At 42.0% G+C, this 20904-nt stretch overlaps 1 protein-coding gene across 1 annotated transcript in view; it reads right to left on the minus strand.

Moving 5' to 3' along the window:
• CSMD2 (CUB and Sushi multiple domains 2) overlaps positions 1 to 20904 on the minus strand; it is a 786100-nt gene that overhangs the window by 111967 nt on the left and 653229 nt on the right. Inside the window, exons 33-37 of the mRNA XM_049878694.1 lie at positions 8605 to 8700; positions 7162 to 7365; positions 6556 to 6680; positions 5000 to 5096; positions 3798 to 3902 (exon numbers count right to left, since the gene is read on the minus strand). Coding sequence (XP_049734651.1) covers positions 3798 to 3902; positions 5000 to 5096; positions 6556 to 6680; positions 7162 to 7365; positions 8605 to 8700 — 627 coding nt within the window. The remainder of the gene's footprint in view (positions 1 to 3797; positions 3903 to 4999; positions 5097 to 6555; positions 6681 to 7161; positions 7366 to 8604; positions 8701 to 20904) is intronic.

Below are 20904 nucleotides of genomic sequence, written 5' to 3' on the forward strand. Positions count from 1 at the left end.
TCGCTCCCTATATCACCTCCATGGACTCTCAAATACTTCTCCCTCACTCTCCTTTCTTGACTTTTCAGATTCAGCTTGCATTCATTTAGTCCTTATTATACACCTGGTGTTCTGCACAATGCTTTGATAGGACATCCATTGGTTCCATCTGCTCCTCCTCCCCATGTCACTGGAGGAGCACTGAGCCCTTCCCATGTGCATCATCTCACCCCCTGGAAGCAGGTCTTAGCATCCCACTTCACAGGTGAGGACACAGGCTGAGACAGGCGCAGAGACATGTCTGACTCCAGGTGTGACTCCACTGCCCAAATGGAGACCAAGCACTGAGGCCCCAGTGAGCTCACGCTCAACCCTCCCTTCCTGAAATCATCTTCCTCCTTCATGGTCTCCCTGGAGTCCCTTCCTGGCTGACTCCCACACAGCATATGGGGATGTGGCATCTCCAGACTGGTCCACTTCATGCTTCTCCAGGGCCCTCAGAAGCCTATCTACAGGTGCAGAGATTTAAGGTGCACTCACAAAATCTGGACGTGGAGTGCACAGCTCTAGGCATCAGGGCTAGAAGAATCTTGATGGGGCGAGTTATAAACTGAGTTCTCCACCTATCTTAAAGTAGTCTTCTTTCACCAGGGGTGACAGAAAGGGAAGGGTGTATGGACTAACAGACTTGGTGGTTGGGTCTGACCCTGGGTACCTGTACAGCCCAGACTGTAGGGGAGGGTGGCTTCAGCCCTCTTGGGGGCTTTCTGAGGGATATGGCTCCCTGGAGAACCTACGTGTATAGAGCCTGAAGACAGCCAGACACTCATGGAAAAGAATGAGACGAACCGGTCGGCCTAGGTCTCCAACGACCAGTTCTATCTTCTTGTATAACAGCTGGTGGATTCCACTGCACATCTGAGCTGAGATTTTGATAACTACATGTGCTTTATTTTTCTTTTGAGGGAAAATTTACGTATAATGAAATACACAAATATAAGAGCATATTCACTGAGTTTTGACAAATGCACGTACTTGTTACAATGCAAAACCCTATCAAAGCTGTAGAACATTACTTTACTCCAGAAAAGTTCTCTGTTTGCCCTTCCCAGTCAATTCCTGTCATACATGTGCTTTTGAGAAGTGGATGTGACACTTGGAAATAAAGGCTGTTTGGCCCTAAATCCAAAAATCTCAGTAGCTGGGACAAAAGACCCCAAGGACAAGGATTATGACAATCATCAAATTGAACTTGAAGTTCTTCAGCTTGGCTGTCATCTTGTCTCTTCGTCCCCACTCCTGCCTGCATCCAAGTAGAATGCTACTCAGCGTACAGTGGGCTGACCACAGCTTAGTTACGCGAGATGTCCTTACTGGTGAAGAAAGAGAGAGTGACAGGAAAGGTGGTGACAGGAGAGGGAGAGGCAGAGAAGAGAAAGACAGAGTGAGAGCAAGAGCAAATGAGTATGGTAGGAAGAAAAATGGAATGGGGAGAAAGGCAAAGACTGAGAGAGAAAAAGGAGTGAGACAGAGAAAAGTCCATTCTATTTCGCTTACTCTGCACAGCCTGAGCTTTATTTAAGCCACGCTTACAGCAAAGGAAGAATTATATTTTTTATTGTATGCAATTTATTACTTTTGGAAACATATTGTTCCATTTCCATTTCAATTAAATAAATATTCGATGTGAGTCACAGCAGTAGAATGACTTCTCAGTACCCTTCAAAACCATTTGCCTCTACAATGACAGTGAATTCTCCATCGTCTGTGCCCTCTTTGTGGATCAGCTACAAAACAATTACTATGGGCTTCTTAGGTCCCTAGGAATTCCAGTTGCCAAATATTTAATGGAGACCTCTCTCTTCCCCTAGCTCTTCCAACCACAAGAGGACAGTGCATGATAAACTTCAGTTACTGAGAAAACTCCCAGTTTCTTTGGACAATGAACACCGAGAAGAGGTGAATTTTTGCTGGGAATGAGGTGGTAGAATGACAAAGAGATTCAGGAAGAAAGTGTCTTCGGAAGAAAAAAGAACAGAGAAGATCTTAGGGAACATTTAAGGGTTTGAATTAAAATCCTGGATAAGGAAACAAAACTGGAGAGGACTGAGAAAAAAAAGGTCAAAGGGAAAATATGGATAATTCAAGAAACCTGAGACACCTCACTCCTCCGTGTACGTGAAGCCTTAGACCTGTGAGGAGGAAGGACTCAGAGGTTCCTGTCCTGTCCTCTACCCCTCAGAGTCCTTTGTTTCAAGCTGTCTCAAGTCTTTCCTACCAGGAACACACATCAGTTGATGAGCACCCTGGGATCCAGCTAATCCTCTCCCAACCATCCAGGTGAAGTTCGTTTTCGAGGTACAGATGGATATCTGCATAATAGTCAGTGCTGACCCTGACTCTGTGAGGACTCTGGCACCAATTGAGGCTTCTACGTGCACAGGCCCATGACGCCAAAGATGGTCAAGCCAATCATTTACTAGTTGCCATCAAATTGACTCCAAATCATGGCGACCCCATGTATGTCAGAGTAGAACTGTGCTCCATAGGGTTTTCCATGGCTGAGTTTTCTGAAGTCGATTGGCAGGCCTTTTTGCCCAGGCATCTCTGGGTGGACTCAAACCTCCAACCTTTTGGTTAGCAGCCAAGTGCATTAACCTTTTACACCACCCAGGGACTTCCCACATTTCTTAGTTCTCATTCCAAACCTAACTCAGCATTCTCCTCTGTAAAATCTTACCCGACCAGGTTCAGCTCCCTCCTCTATTGTTCCTTAGCATATCACGCTGCAATAAAATCATTGTTTCCAAGTCCACTCTCACCCTAGACTTTGTGCTTTTGAGGGCAGGGACCATGTCTCATTCATCTTTGTCCCCTAAGCACCTAGCACAGGGTTTGGAGCACTGTAGGCACTTAATGTCTCTTGAACTAAAATTATAAGACCTGGCACAAGCATTAGCTCTTTAGTGAAGCTTTTCATGACATCTGTCTGTCTACCCACCCCAGGTAGAAGGGACCATTCCCTTCTTTGAACCACTGCTCTATCATCTAGAGACATCCATGAGAGTATCTGTAATGCTGGCAAGACACTTTTCTGTCTATATTTCTGTCTCTTTCCAATGGACCCTGAGTGGGCTAATCCATCTTGGTCTTACCCAAACCTAACTAAATCTAGCAAAAACCTAGCACACAGAAAATACTCAATAAGCATGCTTTCCCATACACAGTGAGGAAAAGGAAGGGGGCAGGCAGCCTCAGGATGTCCCTTGTAGAAAGCAGTCTCCCCAACAATCTCTTTCTTTGTTGACCTCGGAAGACACAACTTTAAGAGTTTTTAGTGGTGACCACTTTAGGACACTGGAAACCAGAATCTAAGGTTTTGTGCCTGGAAGGATAAACCTGGGCCAAAAAGGAGTGAAGTTTCTGATCAGAGCAGGAACCTCAAAGACAACTGCCTCACAGAACTGGGGGTTGGAGAGGACAGGTTTTTTGGAGATTGGACAAGGGGAGCAATTCCATTTTCCTACATTCCAAATTATATACTGGGGCCTAGACCAATGACCAGGCCCTTTCCCACTCCTGGTGTGAACACTGAGCAGGTACATGGTCTTTAGAGCAGGAGGCACCTCGTGGGAATCCTGGCTCCACTGATTCCTGGCTGTGCTATCTTGAGGAGCTTACAGACATTCTCTGAATTTTAGCATCCTCATCCAGGTCTGAGGTAAGGCTTAGGTGGGATGGAGAAAATAAAGCCCAAATATAACTCCTGTTAGTTCCCACCCTGAACTCTATAAACAGCTGATACCCCGAGTTCTTACTTTTATACTCCAAGTGGAAGCCGGCTGCAGACACGCTGATGTCTGAGTAGAAATGAAGGTAGAGCTGGTTGGAGGTGCTGTTCAGAAGGGCAGGCACAGTTGTCCCTAAGGCAAGGACACCAGGGGTCATTTAGGCTTAGTCTCCCAGGCCCCTGAGCTCCTCGCTGCTCCTTTTGACATTCTGCTCCCAAGGCCACATCCCCAAGTAGCTCCAATTCTCAAACTTACTAAACGACAAATTAGTGCCACTCATGACAGAGGGAGGGAAGACTCCTAACCACTTTCCCAAGCTGAGCAGTGGCAAGGCCAGATGTCCGCAGTAAAGTGAGTTCCTCAGGTGGTCTATGAGCTTGGACTTCTTCCAGCTATCTTTAAGATTTCAGCTATACTCTGGCATGTATAATTATCTGGATAATGAGGGCAGGGTAGACAGTTTATCTGAGGCACATGACTCCTTTTTATAGCTTGGCAATACAGAGTACTGGGGCCTAAAAGGATTCAGATAATTACTCTGGCCAAAACCATACACCACGGGAATGTAAAATGGCACAGCTGCTTTGGAAAACAGTCTGGTAGCCTCTCAGAAAGTTAAGTATAGAGTTACCATATGACGCCGCAATTCCACTCTTAGGTATACACCCAAGAGAACTGAAAACATATATTTACACAAAACTTGTACATGAATGTTCATACCAGCATTATTCACAATAGCCAAAAAGCAGAAACAACTCATATGCCCATCAATGGATGAAGAGGTAAACAAAATGTGGTCTAAGCATTCAATGGAATATTACTCAGCAATTTTTTTTTTTTTTATTAAAAGGAATGAAGTACTGATACATACTGCAACATGAATGAGCCTTGAAAACATAGTACTAAGTGAAAGAAGCTGGACACAAAGGGCCACATATTTATATAACATGTCCAGAACAGGAAAATCCATAGAGACAGAGAGCAGATTAGTGGTTGACTGGTGGGAGGGTGGAACGGGGAGTGATTGCTAATGGGTACCTGGTTTTTTGGGGGTGATGATGAAAATATTCTGGAACTACATAGTGGTGATGGTTGTACGACTCTGTGAATATACTAAATAAACACTAACTTGTGGATTTTAAAAGGGTGAATTTATCTCAATAATAGTAATTTTTTAAAAAAGTCCACCACTGCCCTCCAAGAGGCAGCCTCTGAAAGCCCCATCTTACCTGAGAAACTCCCCAGCATGGTCACAGTGTTATCTGCACCATCAAACACCTCCAGGGAGTCCCAGTTCTGCTCTGTGACAAAACTGATGACTTGAATCTGAGAAGGCAGAGGGATTGATCGTTCATTAGGCAGCTTGAGTTCATCCCTTCCTTCTTTCTTCTCCTCCTCCACTGATGTAATTAATTCAATTATTGAGTACATACTCTGGGCCAGATACTCTGCTGGACCCTTCCAATGGAAGTAAGAAGCAGTTTTTAGCCCTGGGAGTTCACTGCCCAGTGGGAGAGACAGACATGAAATAAATGATTACAGAACAGTGGAGAACTCTGTAAGGTAGAGAGCAGGGAAAGGAGAATCCAGGAAGAGGGACTACTTCAGTCCAACTGGCCTTCTCTTTATCTCTCAAACACTCCTTGGGTTTTCCACTTTCCTGTCTTGATTACATCCAGCATCCTGCAGCAATGAACCAGGAACTCTCTGCTGGCCAGTCCCTGCTTGCCGCCTCTCTGTTGGCCTTGCAGGTGCCTGATCCACTTTCATGCCATAGCACCAAATCTGGGGCCTCCCTCCACTTTGCTCTACTACTGCACACCAGTTATTTTACCAATTCTGCTCTTACAGCTCAGGTGTGATCCCCTAGGTCCAAAACCCTAAGCGTGTGCATGGTGGTTCTCCATACTTCCGTGTGTTTGTTGGTTCACTCCTTCTGTCCCCCATCTATCTTAAGAAGAAACTCCCTGTACTGGGTTGAATAGTGTCTCCCCCAAATTTCTGTCCTCCCAGAATCTTAGAATTTAACCTTATGTGGAAATAGGGTCTCCAAAGATGTAATTTGTTAAGACAAGGTCATATTGGATTTAGGTAGGCCCTCAATGCAGTGACTTGTTGTTAGGTGCTGACTCATAGGGAGCCTATGTCCAATGACTAGGTGTCTGTATAAGAAGGCCATGTGAAGACACACAGGGAAGAAGGTCATGTGACAACGGAGGCAGAGATGGTAGTGATGGACCTACAAGTCAAGGAATACTAAGAATTGCTGGCAACCACCAGAAGCTGGGACAGAAGGAGAGACTCTTTCCTCGAACCTTCAGAGGGAGCATGGCTCTACTGACACCTTGATTTTGGACTTACGGCCTCTAGAACTGTGAGAGAATAAATTGTTGTTTTAAGGCACCCAGTTTGTGGTAATTTATTATGGCAGCCATAGGAAACTAATACACGTCTCAAACCCATTTGAAAAAAAATTTCCAGTGAATCTCCCCTATCTTTGTATTCCAGCTCCAGGTCCATTTCCTTCTTTTAGCCTTCCCTGTCAGCCCCAGCCACGCCCACTTCTCTTTCCTGTTACTTGTCCCTCTTCTTAGGCCCCTGGAGCGCCTACGGCCTGTGAGTTGTTACATTTTTCTGTTTGTGGACCACATCTCCACACTTGGACTGAGCCTCCATAGCTGTAGGCCTGATACCTCTCCTCCCCGGCTCCCCCTTGTCTAGTGTTTGGCAACATCCAGCACCTGTGTTGGCCAGCTGCCAGGCCAAGGTACCACCTTGTTCCTACCTGGATGCCAGCGCCTTCGGGGACCACGATCTTCCACACACAGTTGAGGCTGTTCAGGTAGGGCTCCGGGAAGCCAGGGGACAGGATGGTGCCCCTTCGCTCCGTGAGGTTGCCTCCACACGGCACTGGAGAGGACAGGCAGCTCTGGTCAGAGGCTCCTTGCAGTTGTCTCTGTGGTCCCCTCATGCTTCTCCCTAAACAGACTCCTCCCTGAGAGCCTCCCACCCTCCATTAGTGACTTCCCTGTGTTGGCTTCTCCCTTACGGCCCCCAGTCCTGCCTTCTCCTTTTGTTTTTGGTCTTCTCCACGACTTCTCCCCATACAATCCTCCTTCAGGGACCTGGACCCTCAGCCCTCCCATGCTCCTTCCTTCACACTGGCATCTCCCCTGCAACCCCAGCCCCTTCTACTTTTCTGCCCTCTACACCCAACCACAGGACTAGCAATTTGGGCTGAGTGGCACATCTTACTTAAGCTATGCTGGTGGGAAGGTGCTGTTGTGTGACTTGGGACATCTGCTGGGTTTTCCTGCCTTCTGAACCCCCAGGAAGAAATGACTATTTGATGCTTCCTGGATCCCCGTGTCCCAGCTGTCCAGGCACTCACCCACACATGTTGGTGCTGACACATTCCACTGGGCCAGGGCCCCAGGAACGGGAAGGCACTCGATCTCTGGGGATCCCTGCAGGGCATAGCCGGAGTTGCATTCGAAGCGGACAACAGCGCCCACTGAGAAGTCACTGCCCAGCCTCTTGCCATAGCGGGGTTCCGGCACTGAGCTGCACTGCGTGGCACTGGTTCGAGGCACCGCTGCAGGGGACAAGGGTACTGAGGGGCAGGCCTCACGCCTCAAGAAATTGGCTGAGAAGGTACACACAATGGGACTGGGGCTGAGACCGTCTGGATGGGACCATGAGAGGCTCTGAGCTCCTTCCCTTAGGGCAGGGGTGGGGGACTATCTAGAATAATGACCATTTTACTAAAATCTAGTTAGACACACAATGCTACACCAGAGCTTCTGGAAACCATGGCAGGTGGTGTGAGTCCACTGGGTCCAGACATGAGGCCTGGTTTTGTTCTCTGCCTTTATAGTGATGCCCTCTCCCCATCAGGGTCCCATGTCCGCTAAGTAGGAGAATGGCTCCTTCCTCCTCTACATTCAGTGTCTTTCCTCTGCCTCTGGCCTCTTCTCACCATACACCCTAGGACCCTGCCCAGGGCCCTGCTTTCCATGATCTGAATCTCCTCTCCCTGCTCCCCACAATGGCAGATAAGACCCTTTAGCCCAGTCCACAGAGATGTATCCCCGCGGCAGGATTAGCCTTGCACGGGGAAATGCAGCTCATCCTGGGCAGTCAGGTGAACAGGACCATCATAGAACCTGGGCCTTGGAAAGGTGGACAGTCTCCAGCAAAAGGAGAGCTTGGGGCCTGCAGGTGAAGCCAGGATGCTCCATGACTTTGCCTTTCATGGCCAGTAAGGAAGGGAACACACATTTACTGAGTGCCTGCTTTGTGCTAGCTACTTTGTGAGTCTCTTTTAATCCTATTAATGGCCCTTTGAGGTAAGCACTATTATTTTCTCCATTTTTATAGGTGAGCAAACCGGGACTTCAAGAAGTGGAGTACCTGACCCCCAGCTAGAAATGGCAGAGCTGGATTCAAATCCATGTCCATCTTATTTCAAAGCCTGTGCTCTCTCCCACATTCTTCTGTGCCCTGAAGACAAAACCAAGCTCCATGGAGAGAGTCTACATAAGAGGCCTGGGCTGGTTTCTCCTTCTATATTCCAGACAATGGTGGGGGATTAGCTTCCATGTCAGATTTCTCTCCTCATCTGACATAGACTGTGGCCCAGAAAATGTCTGTTGAGTAAATCAATACATAATATTCACTTGAATTCCAGGGAACTGCCCCACAAACCAGCAATTGACCCCAAAGCTCTGAGATTGAGGCTCCGGACAGGGGGTCCAAGTTCACTTTCCTTCGGTTACTGAATCATTGGAGATCAAGATTGCCTTTGTTCCTCCTGTGTCCTTGTCCTACATACCTTGGTAGACAAAGTGGAAACCTCTGGCTGGTGCTTGTCCTTTGGCACTGAACTTAATGAGAACTTGATTGGAGGTGGCCAAGGGCAGTGATTCTCCTGCCGAGATAAGGGGCGAGGAGGGAAGGAGAGAGTGAGTCCAGCAGTGAAGCCCAGCAGAAAAAATCCTGAGCAGGAGAGTGGGCTGCCAATACCCCACTCAGCAATTCCTTCCACATCGCATATCTTCCTGAAATGAAACCTCAGTCTTTTACCACACCTTAAAGTTAACAGAAGGCTTTCATAGTCATGTCTTGTCTTGATCTGTGGTCAATATGAGGTTGGCAGTACAGAGTTCAGGTCACCCATTTAATAGATCGAGAAAGAGAGGTTCAGAAAGATGAAATGACTGCTTGGAAACGAGAAAGCTTCCAAAGATGTTTTGCCCTATGGGAAATGGGACAATGGCCATTATCAAACTGATTGGTGATTTACTTGGAAAACTGACATTGATCTGATAAACAAAAGTGCCACCAGCTTCTGGGAAGGAGGGAAATATGATTATCTGGGAGTAACTGGTCTTTCCCCAATCTCCAGTGAAATGATTGATAACCAGAGTGAACATATAATTGATTGCTCGCAGTAGGACACTTTTGAAAGTGGAAGCACTTGCTATTAATTATTAGGCTGGGACAACCAAGTGTAAGCAGGGACTGACCCAGGCAAACCAGATTGTATCGTCACTCAACCAATACCATACAGATTGGTGAAAACTTGCATTGGCGCTGGAAGCTAAGGGAGGCTGATGGCCTTTTTATCAGAAGATAAAGATGTATTTTTTGCTTGATATGGTACAGATGTGACGAGAGTCAAGACAGCACCAATTAGACCAGCAGCTGTGAAGTGTACTCTTGCTTGTCATTACTTTCCTGTGGGAGCCCTGGGAGGACATGGAATGGTGGACAGTGGCATGGCCACTCTGCATATGGCCCTCTGCAGCCTTGGGGACCCCTAAGACAGCTGCTGACTTCACCAACAGAAGGGAAGTAGGGATTAGAGAAAGCCAGGTCACCCCTCCACTGCTGTCAGGACCAGCCAAAGACCACTGGGAGGCACATCTGGCTCCTCCAGTGCTTCTACAAAGCCCATGCAATGCTATCAGCCCTGGAGAGTGCACAGCTTTGTGCACAGTACACTTAGATTGACATTTGACCCAGATGGCTGAGCCTGGCTAAGAATCATTGCCCCAGCTAACTTCTGCTGTCAAAGCAAACAAAAAATGTAATTCACAAAGACAACATTTCTCTCCATTATCACTTCCATCTGTAGCTCATCCTCTAAGTTCCAATGGATGAGAACAGAGCAAAACTGAATTTTTCCATCCTTCCATCATCTGGCCTGACATATCTGGACAAGGACCTCAGTAATCTCTTAAAGAATCCATTTCACCATCCAATCCTGGACACACACAGGCCTTCCACTCCATAAACAAACACACAGTAAGATCACATATGCATGTGAAAGCTGGACAATGAAAAAAGAAGACAGAAGAAGAACTGATACAAATTCTGGTGCTGGCAAAGAATACTGACTATACTGTGAACTGTAAGAAGAACAAACAAATTAGTTTTGGAAGAAATACAGCCAGAATGCTCCTTAGAATTGAGAATGGCAAGACTTCGGCTCACTTGATTTGGACATGTCATCAGGAAAGATCAACTGCTAGAAAAGGACATCATTCTTGGTAGAGGGTCAGCACAAACAAGAAAAATCCTCAGTGAGATGGATTAAGACAATAGCCACGACAATGGACTCAAACGTACCAATGATCATGAAGATGGCACAGGACCAGGCAATGCTTCATTCTATTACACATAAGGTCACCATGAGTTGGAGTCAACTCAATAGCAGCTAACAACAAGATCACTAGACATAAGGAAAGATTCCAAAGTTTTAAAGGAGGAGCCATTCTGAGAAGTCAAAGGAAATATTTTTCTGCAAACTACAATGAAGAACAGAAAAAAATCTCAGACGATTTTCAGTCATGGTTGTGACAGGATTACATCCAGCCTTTCATCTATGAGGAGGAAGACATGCTTAAGAAAGGATGTGAGACCTGTAAAGGCTGCAAAGCGACGAGAAACATCGGTGAGTGGCAGTTGGATTCTGCATAAATTGAACAGCAAAGTAGAGATTAAATTTGGAAAGTTTTCCCAGGATCCACAGGAAAAACAGATTAGAATAATGACAGAAATAACAAGAGGCATGGAAGAGAGATCTTCCTCCCCCGAAAAATCCAATATACATATTTCAGGAATTCTAGAGAGAGAAGACAGAGAAATCAAAGTATAAAAAGCAATTTAAGAAAGAAGATAATTTCCTAAGCTTAAGAAAGTCTTGAGGTTCAGACTGAGATAGTTAGAAAAGTGCCAGATATAATTAATGAAAATAGACCTCTGTTACAACACACATTAGCGGACCTTTAAATTTTAAGAGTAAAGGAAAAATATGAAAGGCATATATATAGACAGGAAAGTACAGGTTACCCACAAGGACAAAGAATCAGGTCAAACTTCAACTTGTCTGCAATATTAAATGTCCGAATAGAATGAAACAACTGCTCCAGAGTTTTGAAAGAAAAGGTTTGTGACCCATAATCTGATTTGCAATCAAGCTATCATTTATACGATATATAAAAAGAAAGGCATTCTCATCTATGCAAGATGATAGAAAGTACTGCAGTTATGAATCCTGCTGAAAAATGAGCTGTAATAGGGAAATGAAGAATTGGCAGGGATAAATGTAACCAGGAAAGTAGAGTTAAATTCAAATAACTATTGTTAACAAGGTAACAAAACTAAATGCAGATGTGAAAACTTGTTCTCAGGGTAGAAGTTCATATAGCTATAGTAATTAATAATAATAATAATAATAATAATAATAATAATAATAATAATAATAATAATATAAAAGCCCAAATATGTCAACAAATGCTCCTTAGAATCGAGGATGGAGAGACTTTGGCTCACTTATTTTGCATGTGCCATCAGGAAAGATCAACTGCTAGAAAAGGACATCATGGTTGGTAAAGTAGAGGGTCAGTGAAAATGAGAGAAACCCTCAGTGAGATGGACTGACACAACAGCCACAACAACGGGCTCAAACATACTAAGGATCACGAAGCTGTCAGAGGACTAGGCAACATTTCATTGTGTTATACACAAGGTTGCCGTGAATTGGAGCCAACTCAATGGCAACTAACAACAAGAAGTAAGGACAGAAGAGCAAGGGAGCAAAAATAAAACAGAACAAACACAAACCAAGAAAAGACAAAACAAGATAACAGATACTAGACCAAGTTGTTTACTCATAAAATAAATGTTAAGCTTCTTCTTAAAAGCAAAAGGCTCTCAGAGAAAATGAGTAAAGATATATCAGGTAAATAGAAATTCAAAAATTGTTAGAAGTACAAGAAAACAATGAAATACCATAATTATAGTGGATGATATTTTCATAACAATCTTAATCACTTACATATCAAAACAGAAAAACAAAATAAACACTGCTGGGTAGTGGTTCTCAAATCAAACTTTTTTTTCCTCCTAACACAACGGAAGGACATGGACACAGTTCATTCCCATCTATACCAGTGGCTAATTATCAGTGTTTCTCCAAAAGAGGAATATCAAATTCTCTGAGTGTATTGATATTGACACCTATAGGTCTTACACCTACTATATCTATCTCTGTCTCTACTGTTGTCTATTCTTGTTGGTCCTACACTTGTGCATCTATTCTAATACCTGTTGTTGTTCCGATACCTGTTGTTGAGTTGGCCCCCGAATCACAGTGATCCCATGCACAATGAAATGAAATGCTGCCCAGTCCCGCGCCATCTCAATGATCAGCTGTGGATCAGACTGTTGTGATCCATACGGTTTTCAGTGACTGATTTTCAGAAGCAGATCACCAGGCCTTTCTTCCTTGTCTTAGTCTGGAAGCTCTGCTGAAACATGTTTAGCATCATAGTAACATGCTAAGCCTCCACTGACAGATTGGCGATGCTGTACATGAGGTCAATTGGCCGGGAATCAAACCTGGGTCTCCCACATGGAAAGTGAGAATTCTACCACTGAACCACCACTACCCTCCCATACCTGTACCTACATCTATGTTGTTATTAGTTTCCTATAACCTAACCATTGCCATTGAGTCGATTCTGACTCATAGCGACACTATAGATCAGAGTAGAACTGCCTCATAGAGTTTCCAGGGAGCACCTGGTGGATTTGAACTGCCAGCCTTTTGGTTAGCAGCCGTGGCACTTAACCACTATGCCACCAGGGTTTCCTTGTTAGTTTCAGTCAAGTCACTTCTGACTCATGGCAATTCCATGTGTGTCAGAGTAAACTGTGCTCCATAGGGTTTTCAAGGCTGTGAGCTTTCAGAAGCAGGTCACTAGGCCTGTTTTCCAAGGCACATCTCTGTGGGTTTGAACCACCAATCTTTTGGATAGTAGTCAAGCCCTTAACAATTTGTGCCACCCAGGGACTTCACCTGTATCTATCTATCTGTCTGTCTATATCTTAATCTCTTTTTATAGGCCCTGTTTTTTTGTACCTATATTTCTACATCTATACTTAACACTTACTCATCTATCTATCTATCTGTCTGTCTGTCCGTCCGTCCGTCCGTCCGTCCGTCCGTCTTTATCTAGAAAGAAATTTTGAAAAAGCATTCCAACCCTAGAGATACTGAATTGCACTCCTGGTTGGGTGTCTATGTGTGGGGTGGTGGTATGGAAACATCATTTGGTGGAGAATCACTGATATAAAGGATTTGAGTGATAAAATTGAATAAGACAGTTCTAATGATTATTACAAAGCTTGCTTAATCCTAACAATAACTCTTGCAAGTAGAACTTTTACTATCTTCATTTTACTGATGAGAAAACTGAAGCTTGGAGGGGTTAAGTAGCATGACCAAAGTTACCCAGCAGGCAAGTGGGAAAGCCAGAATGAGAGGCCAGGCAGTGTGACTCCAGTGCCTGAGCTCATCATCCCTCACTATATGGCCTTGCCACCTACAGAGAGCATAGATTCTTCTCAAATGCTTACGGAGCTACAAAAATGTATTTGGTTACTGAGAGGACCTTGTTTAATCCCCGAAGTAGAAATGGTACATGTCACATTCTCTAACCATGAGGCAATAAAAATGAAATGAACAACAAAAACGTAAACACAACAACAACAAAACCCAAGTTCTTGGGGAGGGAGAGGATATTCTTAATAACTCCTGGGCAAAAGAACAGAACAACACTATTATGGTCTACTTAGAAAGTAATGATGATGAAAATAGTACATATCGAAATTCATGGCATGAAGTGAAAATCATGCTTAGCGGTGACTATGTAACCATAATCACGTTCTTTATTACACAGAGAAAATAATGAAAAACACTCTCAATTCAAGAAGTTAGAACAAGATCAAAACAAACTGAAGAAAAGCAGGAGGAGAGAAATTACAAAATAAAAGCAGGGGTTAATTAGAAAACAACAACAAACCTCACAGAAGAATAATAAATAGGCCCAATTAAACACACCAACACACACAGCAAGCAAAAAAACTCACATACGGCACAAATATGAACACAATGTGGTAAAGGCAAGAGATAAGGCCTCTAATACATAGGAGATTAAGCATTATCCTTATCATAGTATACTATCGCAGTATACTATATAAGCTGTACTGCTAAATAATAAAATATTAAATGAATTTTCTACTAAGATATAAAACATCCACATTGATATTGAACAGATATTCCTGAATAGGCCAATAACTACGGAAGAAAATAAAGAAAAATTACCGAACAGGAGGAAAAAAAAGCATGAGAAATTTATTTGCAGATGATATTGCCTCCTGCCTGGAGAACCTAGGAGAATTAGTCAGCAGTATTAGCTGTATTATGAGAGTTCAACGACTTCACAAAATGAATATACAAAAACACCAGTCTGCTAATATACTGAATTAGCAAAGAATAGTTAGAAAATATAATACGGGAGAGAGGCCCATTTAAAGTAGCAACAGGAGGAACAACAAAATCGCCATGATATATTTAGGAATAAACTTACCAGAAAATAAATACTGTGTAATTGAAAATTCCTCAGGCTTATAAAAGATAAATAAACGGAGAGACATACCATGTTTCTGGATGGTAAGAAGAGGTAATATTATAAAGATGTGAGTTCTCCGCAAATTAAAATTTTAATGGAATGTCACTCAGAATTCTGATGCAACTTTTTTTTAACTAGACAATATAATTGCAAACTTTATTTGGAGGTAAAAGTAAGCAAGAGTAGCCAGTAAAAACAATTTAAAAACAAGAATGACAATGAGGACTTATACTATCATATATTAAAAATTATTATAATGTTTCAATAATTAAAGCTTTTTGATACTGATATAAGAATAAACAGGAACTTAGAGAAAATGGATAGAAAGTCTATAAACAGATACTTAATTTATGTAAAGCTGGCATTTTGAATCAGCTGATTAACTATACTTGAAAGAGTATAGTTACATTTCCTAAATCAAATGATAAACCAAAATAAATTCCAAAGGTACTACAGCAGAACAATGACACTAAAAAGAAGTAAAAGAAAACACAGATGTATATTTATTTGATCAGCAGAAACACAAAGGAGAGGACTATTAAAAATATTGATAGAAGGTGGCAGAGTAGTCAGATGCTTCCGGTGATCCCTCTTACAACAAAGACCTGAAAAAACAAGCAAAACGATTATATTTGACAAGCTAGGAGCCCTGAACATCAGAGGCAAAGTTAGAAAACGGATTGAGTGGCATGGGGAGGGAGAGACGGTTCAGAAGCAGAGAGGAGTTGCTGGACCTGAATCACCGGGAACCTTCAGGCACCATTCCCAGAAGCGACTGTTGCAGGCTGGTGGTAGCATTCGGCTTCAGTTTCCTCAGGAAGAAACAGCCAGCCTCACAGCCTACTTACACCCCCAAACTAGAGAAGAACGGTGCTCTTGGCAAAAGCTAAGTACTTGCGTATATTTTAGCATGCCCCAGCCCCCAAGCCAGCTTCAGTGGTTTTTGATTTCCCTGGGGCTGAGATAGGTTCTGTTGAGTGTCCTGAGCCATTGTCCCAGCCTTGGAGAAGGAACAAATTCACAGTTGGGGGAAAAGATAATCTGCCAGCTCCACTAACCAGGGAAGCTCAGGACAGAAGTGGCTCCTGTCCAGGCATAAATGGTCTGTGGACTTTGAATACCTTTCCCCCCATCATGGACCTGTGTGGGCCTATTTCAGGAGAATAGGCCCTTGCTGGCAGACTGCAACTGTTTCAGCTGTGAAGTGGAGTGGTGGGTGTTTGATGTTTGACACCACTTTGCCTATTAAACAGGGTCTTCACCTAACCACATCAGGGACCTAAGGACTCCACTCAGGTCACCCAGCCACCCATGACAGAGGCCCAAGGATAACTGGTACCTCCCAGTTCTTACAACCAAAATCATTGTGTGACCATGCTCCATCTGTAGAACCCACCCACCTGTGCACTTTAGGGAACAGGGATGTGCTTTCCTCACAGACACTCGGGGGACAGTTGTCAGCCCCCTGCCTTGTTCAGAGTGTGACCCCCTGCTACAACCAAATACCAGGACCTGCACCAATCACTCCTGCCCCTCTAAGACTGTAGGACAGAGCCTGTACCACACAGTTATGGCCAACTATCTGGACAACTGAGCTGAATCCATACAAGAAAAGTGAATGGACTCCTAGGCTGATATACCTGATAACAGCTCTAGCCATCTGGTGACAGGACGTTAGAGCTTCAAAGACAAAAATAATCAGGCTAGCTCACTCAAGCAACCTATTTGGGCATATCAAAACAAAACAAACCAAGAAGCTAGGATACAGTAAGCAAACATAAAATAAACTAATACAGTAATTTATAGATGGCTTGGAGACAACAGTCAATGTCAAATTATATAAAGAAGCAGACCATGGTCACTTCAACAAGCTCTCAAAACAAAGAATCAAGGGATCTTCTGGATGAGGGTGCATTCCTGGAATTACCAGATGCAGAATTCAAAAGATTGATATACAGAAGTCTTCAAGACATCAGGAACAAGATCAGGAAGCAGACCAGGCAGTACGCAGAACAAGCCAAGGAACACATGGATAAAACAGTTGAAGAAATTAAAAAGGTTATTCAAGAAAATAATGAAAAATTTAATAAGCTGCAAGAATCAGTAGAGAGACAGCAATCAGAAATTCAGAAGATAAACAATAAAATTACAAAATTAGACAACTCAACAGAAAGTCAGAGGAGTAGAATTGAGCAAGTGGAAGGCAGAATTGGTGATATTAAAGATAAAGCACTTGGCACCAATATATTTGAAGAATAATCAGATAAAAGAATTAAAAAAATGAAGAAACCTTAAAAATCATGTGGGACTGTATCAAGAGAAATAACCTATGAGTGACTGGAGTACCAGAACAGGGAGGGATAACAGAAAATACACAGAGAATTGTTGAAGACTTGTTGTCAGAAAACTTCCCTGATACAGTGAAAGATGAAAGGACATTTATCCAAGATGCTCATCGAACTCCACATACGGTAGATCTTAAAAGAAAGTCACCAAGACATATAATCAAACTTGCCAAAACCAAAGATAGAGAATTTTAAGAGTGGCTAGGGGTAAACAAAAAGTCACCTACAAAGGAGCCCAAGGAGAGTCAATAAGAATAAGCTTGGACTACTTGGCAGAAACCATGCAGGCAAGAAGGCAATGGGATGACTTATATAAAGAATTGAAGGAAAAAAACTGCCAGCCAAGAATCATGTATCCAGCAAAACTGTCTCTCAAACATGAAGGCAAAATTGGGACATTTCCAGATAAACAGAAGTTTAAGGAATTTGTAAAAACCAAACCAAAACTACAAGAAATATTAAATATTAAAAGTTCTCTCTCTGGTTAGAAAATCAATAATATCAGATATCAACCCAAGACTAGAACACAGGACAGAGCAATCAGATGTCAACCAAGATACGGAAATCACAAAAATAAATCAAGATAAAAAAATACTCAGAACAAGGAAATGGCAATGTCATTATGTAAAAGAAGACAATATTAAAATAGTAAAGAGGGATTAAGAAATGTAGCCATAAGATCTTTCATATGGAGAGGAAGACAAGGTGATACAAAGAAATAAAAGTTAGTTTTAAACTTAGGAAAACACGAGCAAATATTAAGGTAAGCACAAAGAAGACTAACAATCCTATTCATCAAAATAAAATACAAGAAAAAAATAGAGACTCAGCAGAAGCGAAATCGTCAACAAATAAGAGGAAAAGACAATATATAAACTACTCAACACAAAAAATAAAGTCAGAAAAAGAAACTGTCAACAACACATAAAAAAAGACATCAAAATGACAGCACTAAACTCATGCCTATCCATAATTACCCTGAATGTAAATGGACTAAATGCATGAATAAAGAGACACAGAGTGGCAGAATGGATAAAAAACAAACAAACAAACAAACAAAAAAACATGACCCATTTACATGCTGCCTACAAGAAACACACCTTAGACTTAGAGACACAAACAAACTAAAAATCAAAGGACGGAAAAATATATTAATGAAACAACAATCAAAAAAGAGCAGGAGTGGCAATAATAATTTCTGACAAAATAGACTTTAAAGTTAAATCCACCACAAAGGATAAGCAAAGACACTAACTAATGATTAAAGTGACAATATACAAGGAGAATATGACCATATTAAATATTTATGGACCCAATGACAGGGCTGCAAGATACATAAAACAACCTCTATCAGAACTGAAAAGTAAGATAGACAGCTCCACAGTTATAGTAGGAGGCTTCAACACACGACTTTCAGTGAAGGACAGGATGTCCAGGAAGAAGCTCAATAAAGACCTGGAAGATCTAAATGCCACGATCAACCAAATTGACCTCATAGACATATACAGAATGCTCCACCCAACAGAAGCCAAGTATACTTTCTTTTCTAGTGCACATGGAACATTCTCTACAACAGACCGCACGTTAGGTCATAAAGCAAGCCTTAGCAGAATCCAAAACATCGAAATATTACAAAGCATCTTCTCTGATGATAAGGCCATAAAAGTAGAAATCAAACACTTGGAAACTGAACAATACCCTGCTCAAAAATGACTGGGTTATAGAAGACATAAAGGATGGAATAAAGAAACTCATAAAATCCAATGAGAATGAAAACACTTCCTTACAGAACCTTTGGGACACAGCGAAAGTAGTGCTCAGAGGTCAACTGATATCAATAAATGCACACATCCCAAAAGAAGAAAGGGCCAAAATCAAAGAATTATCCCTACAACTTGAACAAATAGAAACAGAGCAACAAAAGAAACCCTCAGGCACAAGAAGAAAGCAAATAATAAAAATTAGAGCATAATTAAATGAAACAAAGAACAGAAAAACAATTTAAAGAGTTAACAAGACCAAAAGCCAGTTCTTTGAAAAAATTAACAAAATTGATAAACCACTGGCCAAACTGACAAAAGAAGAACAGGAGAGAAAGAAAATAACCCAAATAAGAAATGAGATGGGCTATATTACAACAGACCTAACTGAAATTAAAAGAATCATATCAGATTACTACAAAACATTGTACTCTAACAAATTTGAAAACCTAGAAGAGATGGAGGAATTCCTAGAAACACACTACCTACCTAAACTAACAAATTTGAAAACCTAGAAGAAATGGAGGAATTCCTAGAAACACTCTACCTGCCTAAACTAACACAAACAGAGGTAGAACAACTAATAAACCCATAGCAAAAGAAGAGATTGAACAGGTAATCAAAAAAAACCCAACAACAACAACAAAAAAGCCCTGGCCCAGATGGCTTCACTGCAGAGTTCTACCAAACTTTCAGAGAAGAGCTAACACCACAACTACTAAAGCTATTTCAGAGCATAGAAAAGGGCGGAATACTCCCAAACTCATTCTATGAAGCCAACATATCCCTGATACCAAAACCAGCTAAAGACACTACAAAAAAAGAAAATTACAGACCTACATCCCTCATGAACATAGATGCAAAAATCCTCAACAAAATTCTAGCTAATAGAATTCAACAACAAATCAAAAAAAAATTCACCATGACCAAGTGGGATTCATACCAGGTATGCAGGGATGGTTCAACATTAGAAAAACAATTAATGTAATCCATCATATAAATAAAACAAAAGACAAGAACCACAGGAGCTTATCAATTGATGCAGAAAAGGCGTTTGACAAAGTTCAACATCCAGACATGACAAAAAATCCTCAGCAAAATAGAAATAGGAAATTCCTCAATATAATAAAGGGCATTTATACAAAGCCAACAGCCAACATCACCCTAAATGGAGAGAGTCTGAAATCTTTCCCCCTGAGATCGGGAACCAGACAAGGATGTCCTTTATCACCATTCTTATTCAACATTGTGCTGGAGGTCCTAGCCAGGACATTTAGGCTAGATAAAGAAATAAAGGGCATCCAGATTGGTAAGGAAGAAGTAAAAATATCTGTATTTGCAGATGACATGATCTTATACACAGAAAACCCTAAGGAATCCTCAAGAAAACTACTGAAACTAATAGAAGAGTTCAGCAGAGTGTCAGGATACAAGATATACATACAAAAATCAGTTGGATTCCTCTACACCAACAAAAAGAACATCAAAGAGGAAATCACCAAATCGATACCATTTACAGTAGCTCCCAAGAAGATAAAATACTTAGGAATAAATCTTACCAGAGGCGTAAAAGACCTATACAAAGAAAACTACAAGACACTACTGGAAGAAACCAAGAGACTTACATAAGTGGAAAAACATACCTTGCTCATAGATAGGAAGACTTAACATTGTAAAAATGTCTATTCTACCAAAAGCAATCTATAGATACAATGAAATTCCCATCCAAATTCCAATGACATTTTTTAATGAGACGGAGAAACAAATCACCAACTTCACATGGAAGGGAAAGAGGCCCCGGATATATAAGGCATTACGGAAAAAGAAGAACAAAGTGGGAGGCCTCACTCTACCTGATTTTATAACCTATTATATTGCCACAGTAGTCAAAACAGCCTGGTACTGGCACAACAACAGATACATAGACCAACAGAACAGAATTGAGAGTCCAGACATAAATCCATCCACATATGAGTAGCTGATATTTGACAAAGTCAGTTAAATGGGGAAAAGACAGTCTATTTAACAAATTGTGCTGGCATAACTG

The sequence above is a fragment of the Elephas maximus genome, chromosome 3 (genome assembly GCF_024166365.1).
Source record: "Elephas maximus indicus isolate mEleMax1 chromosome 3, mEleMax1 primary haplotype, whole genome shotgun sequence".
NCBI classification, from domain to species: domain Eukaryota; kingdom Metazoa; phylum Chordata; class Mammalia; order Proboscidea; family Elephantidae; genus Elephas; species Elephas maximus.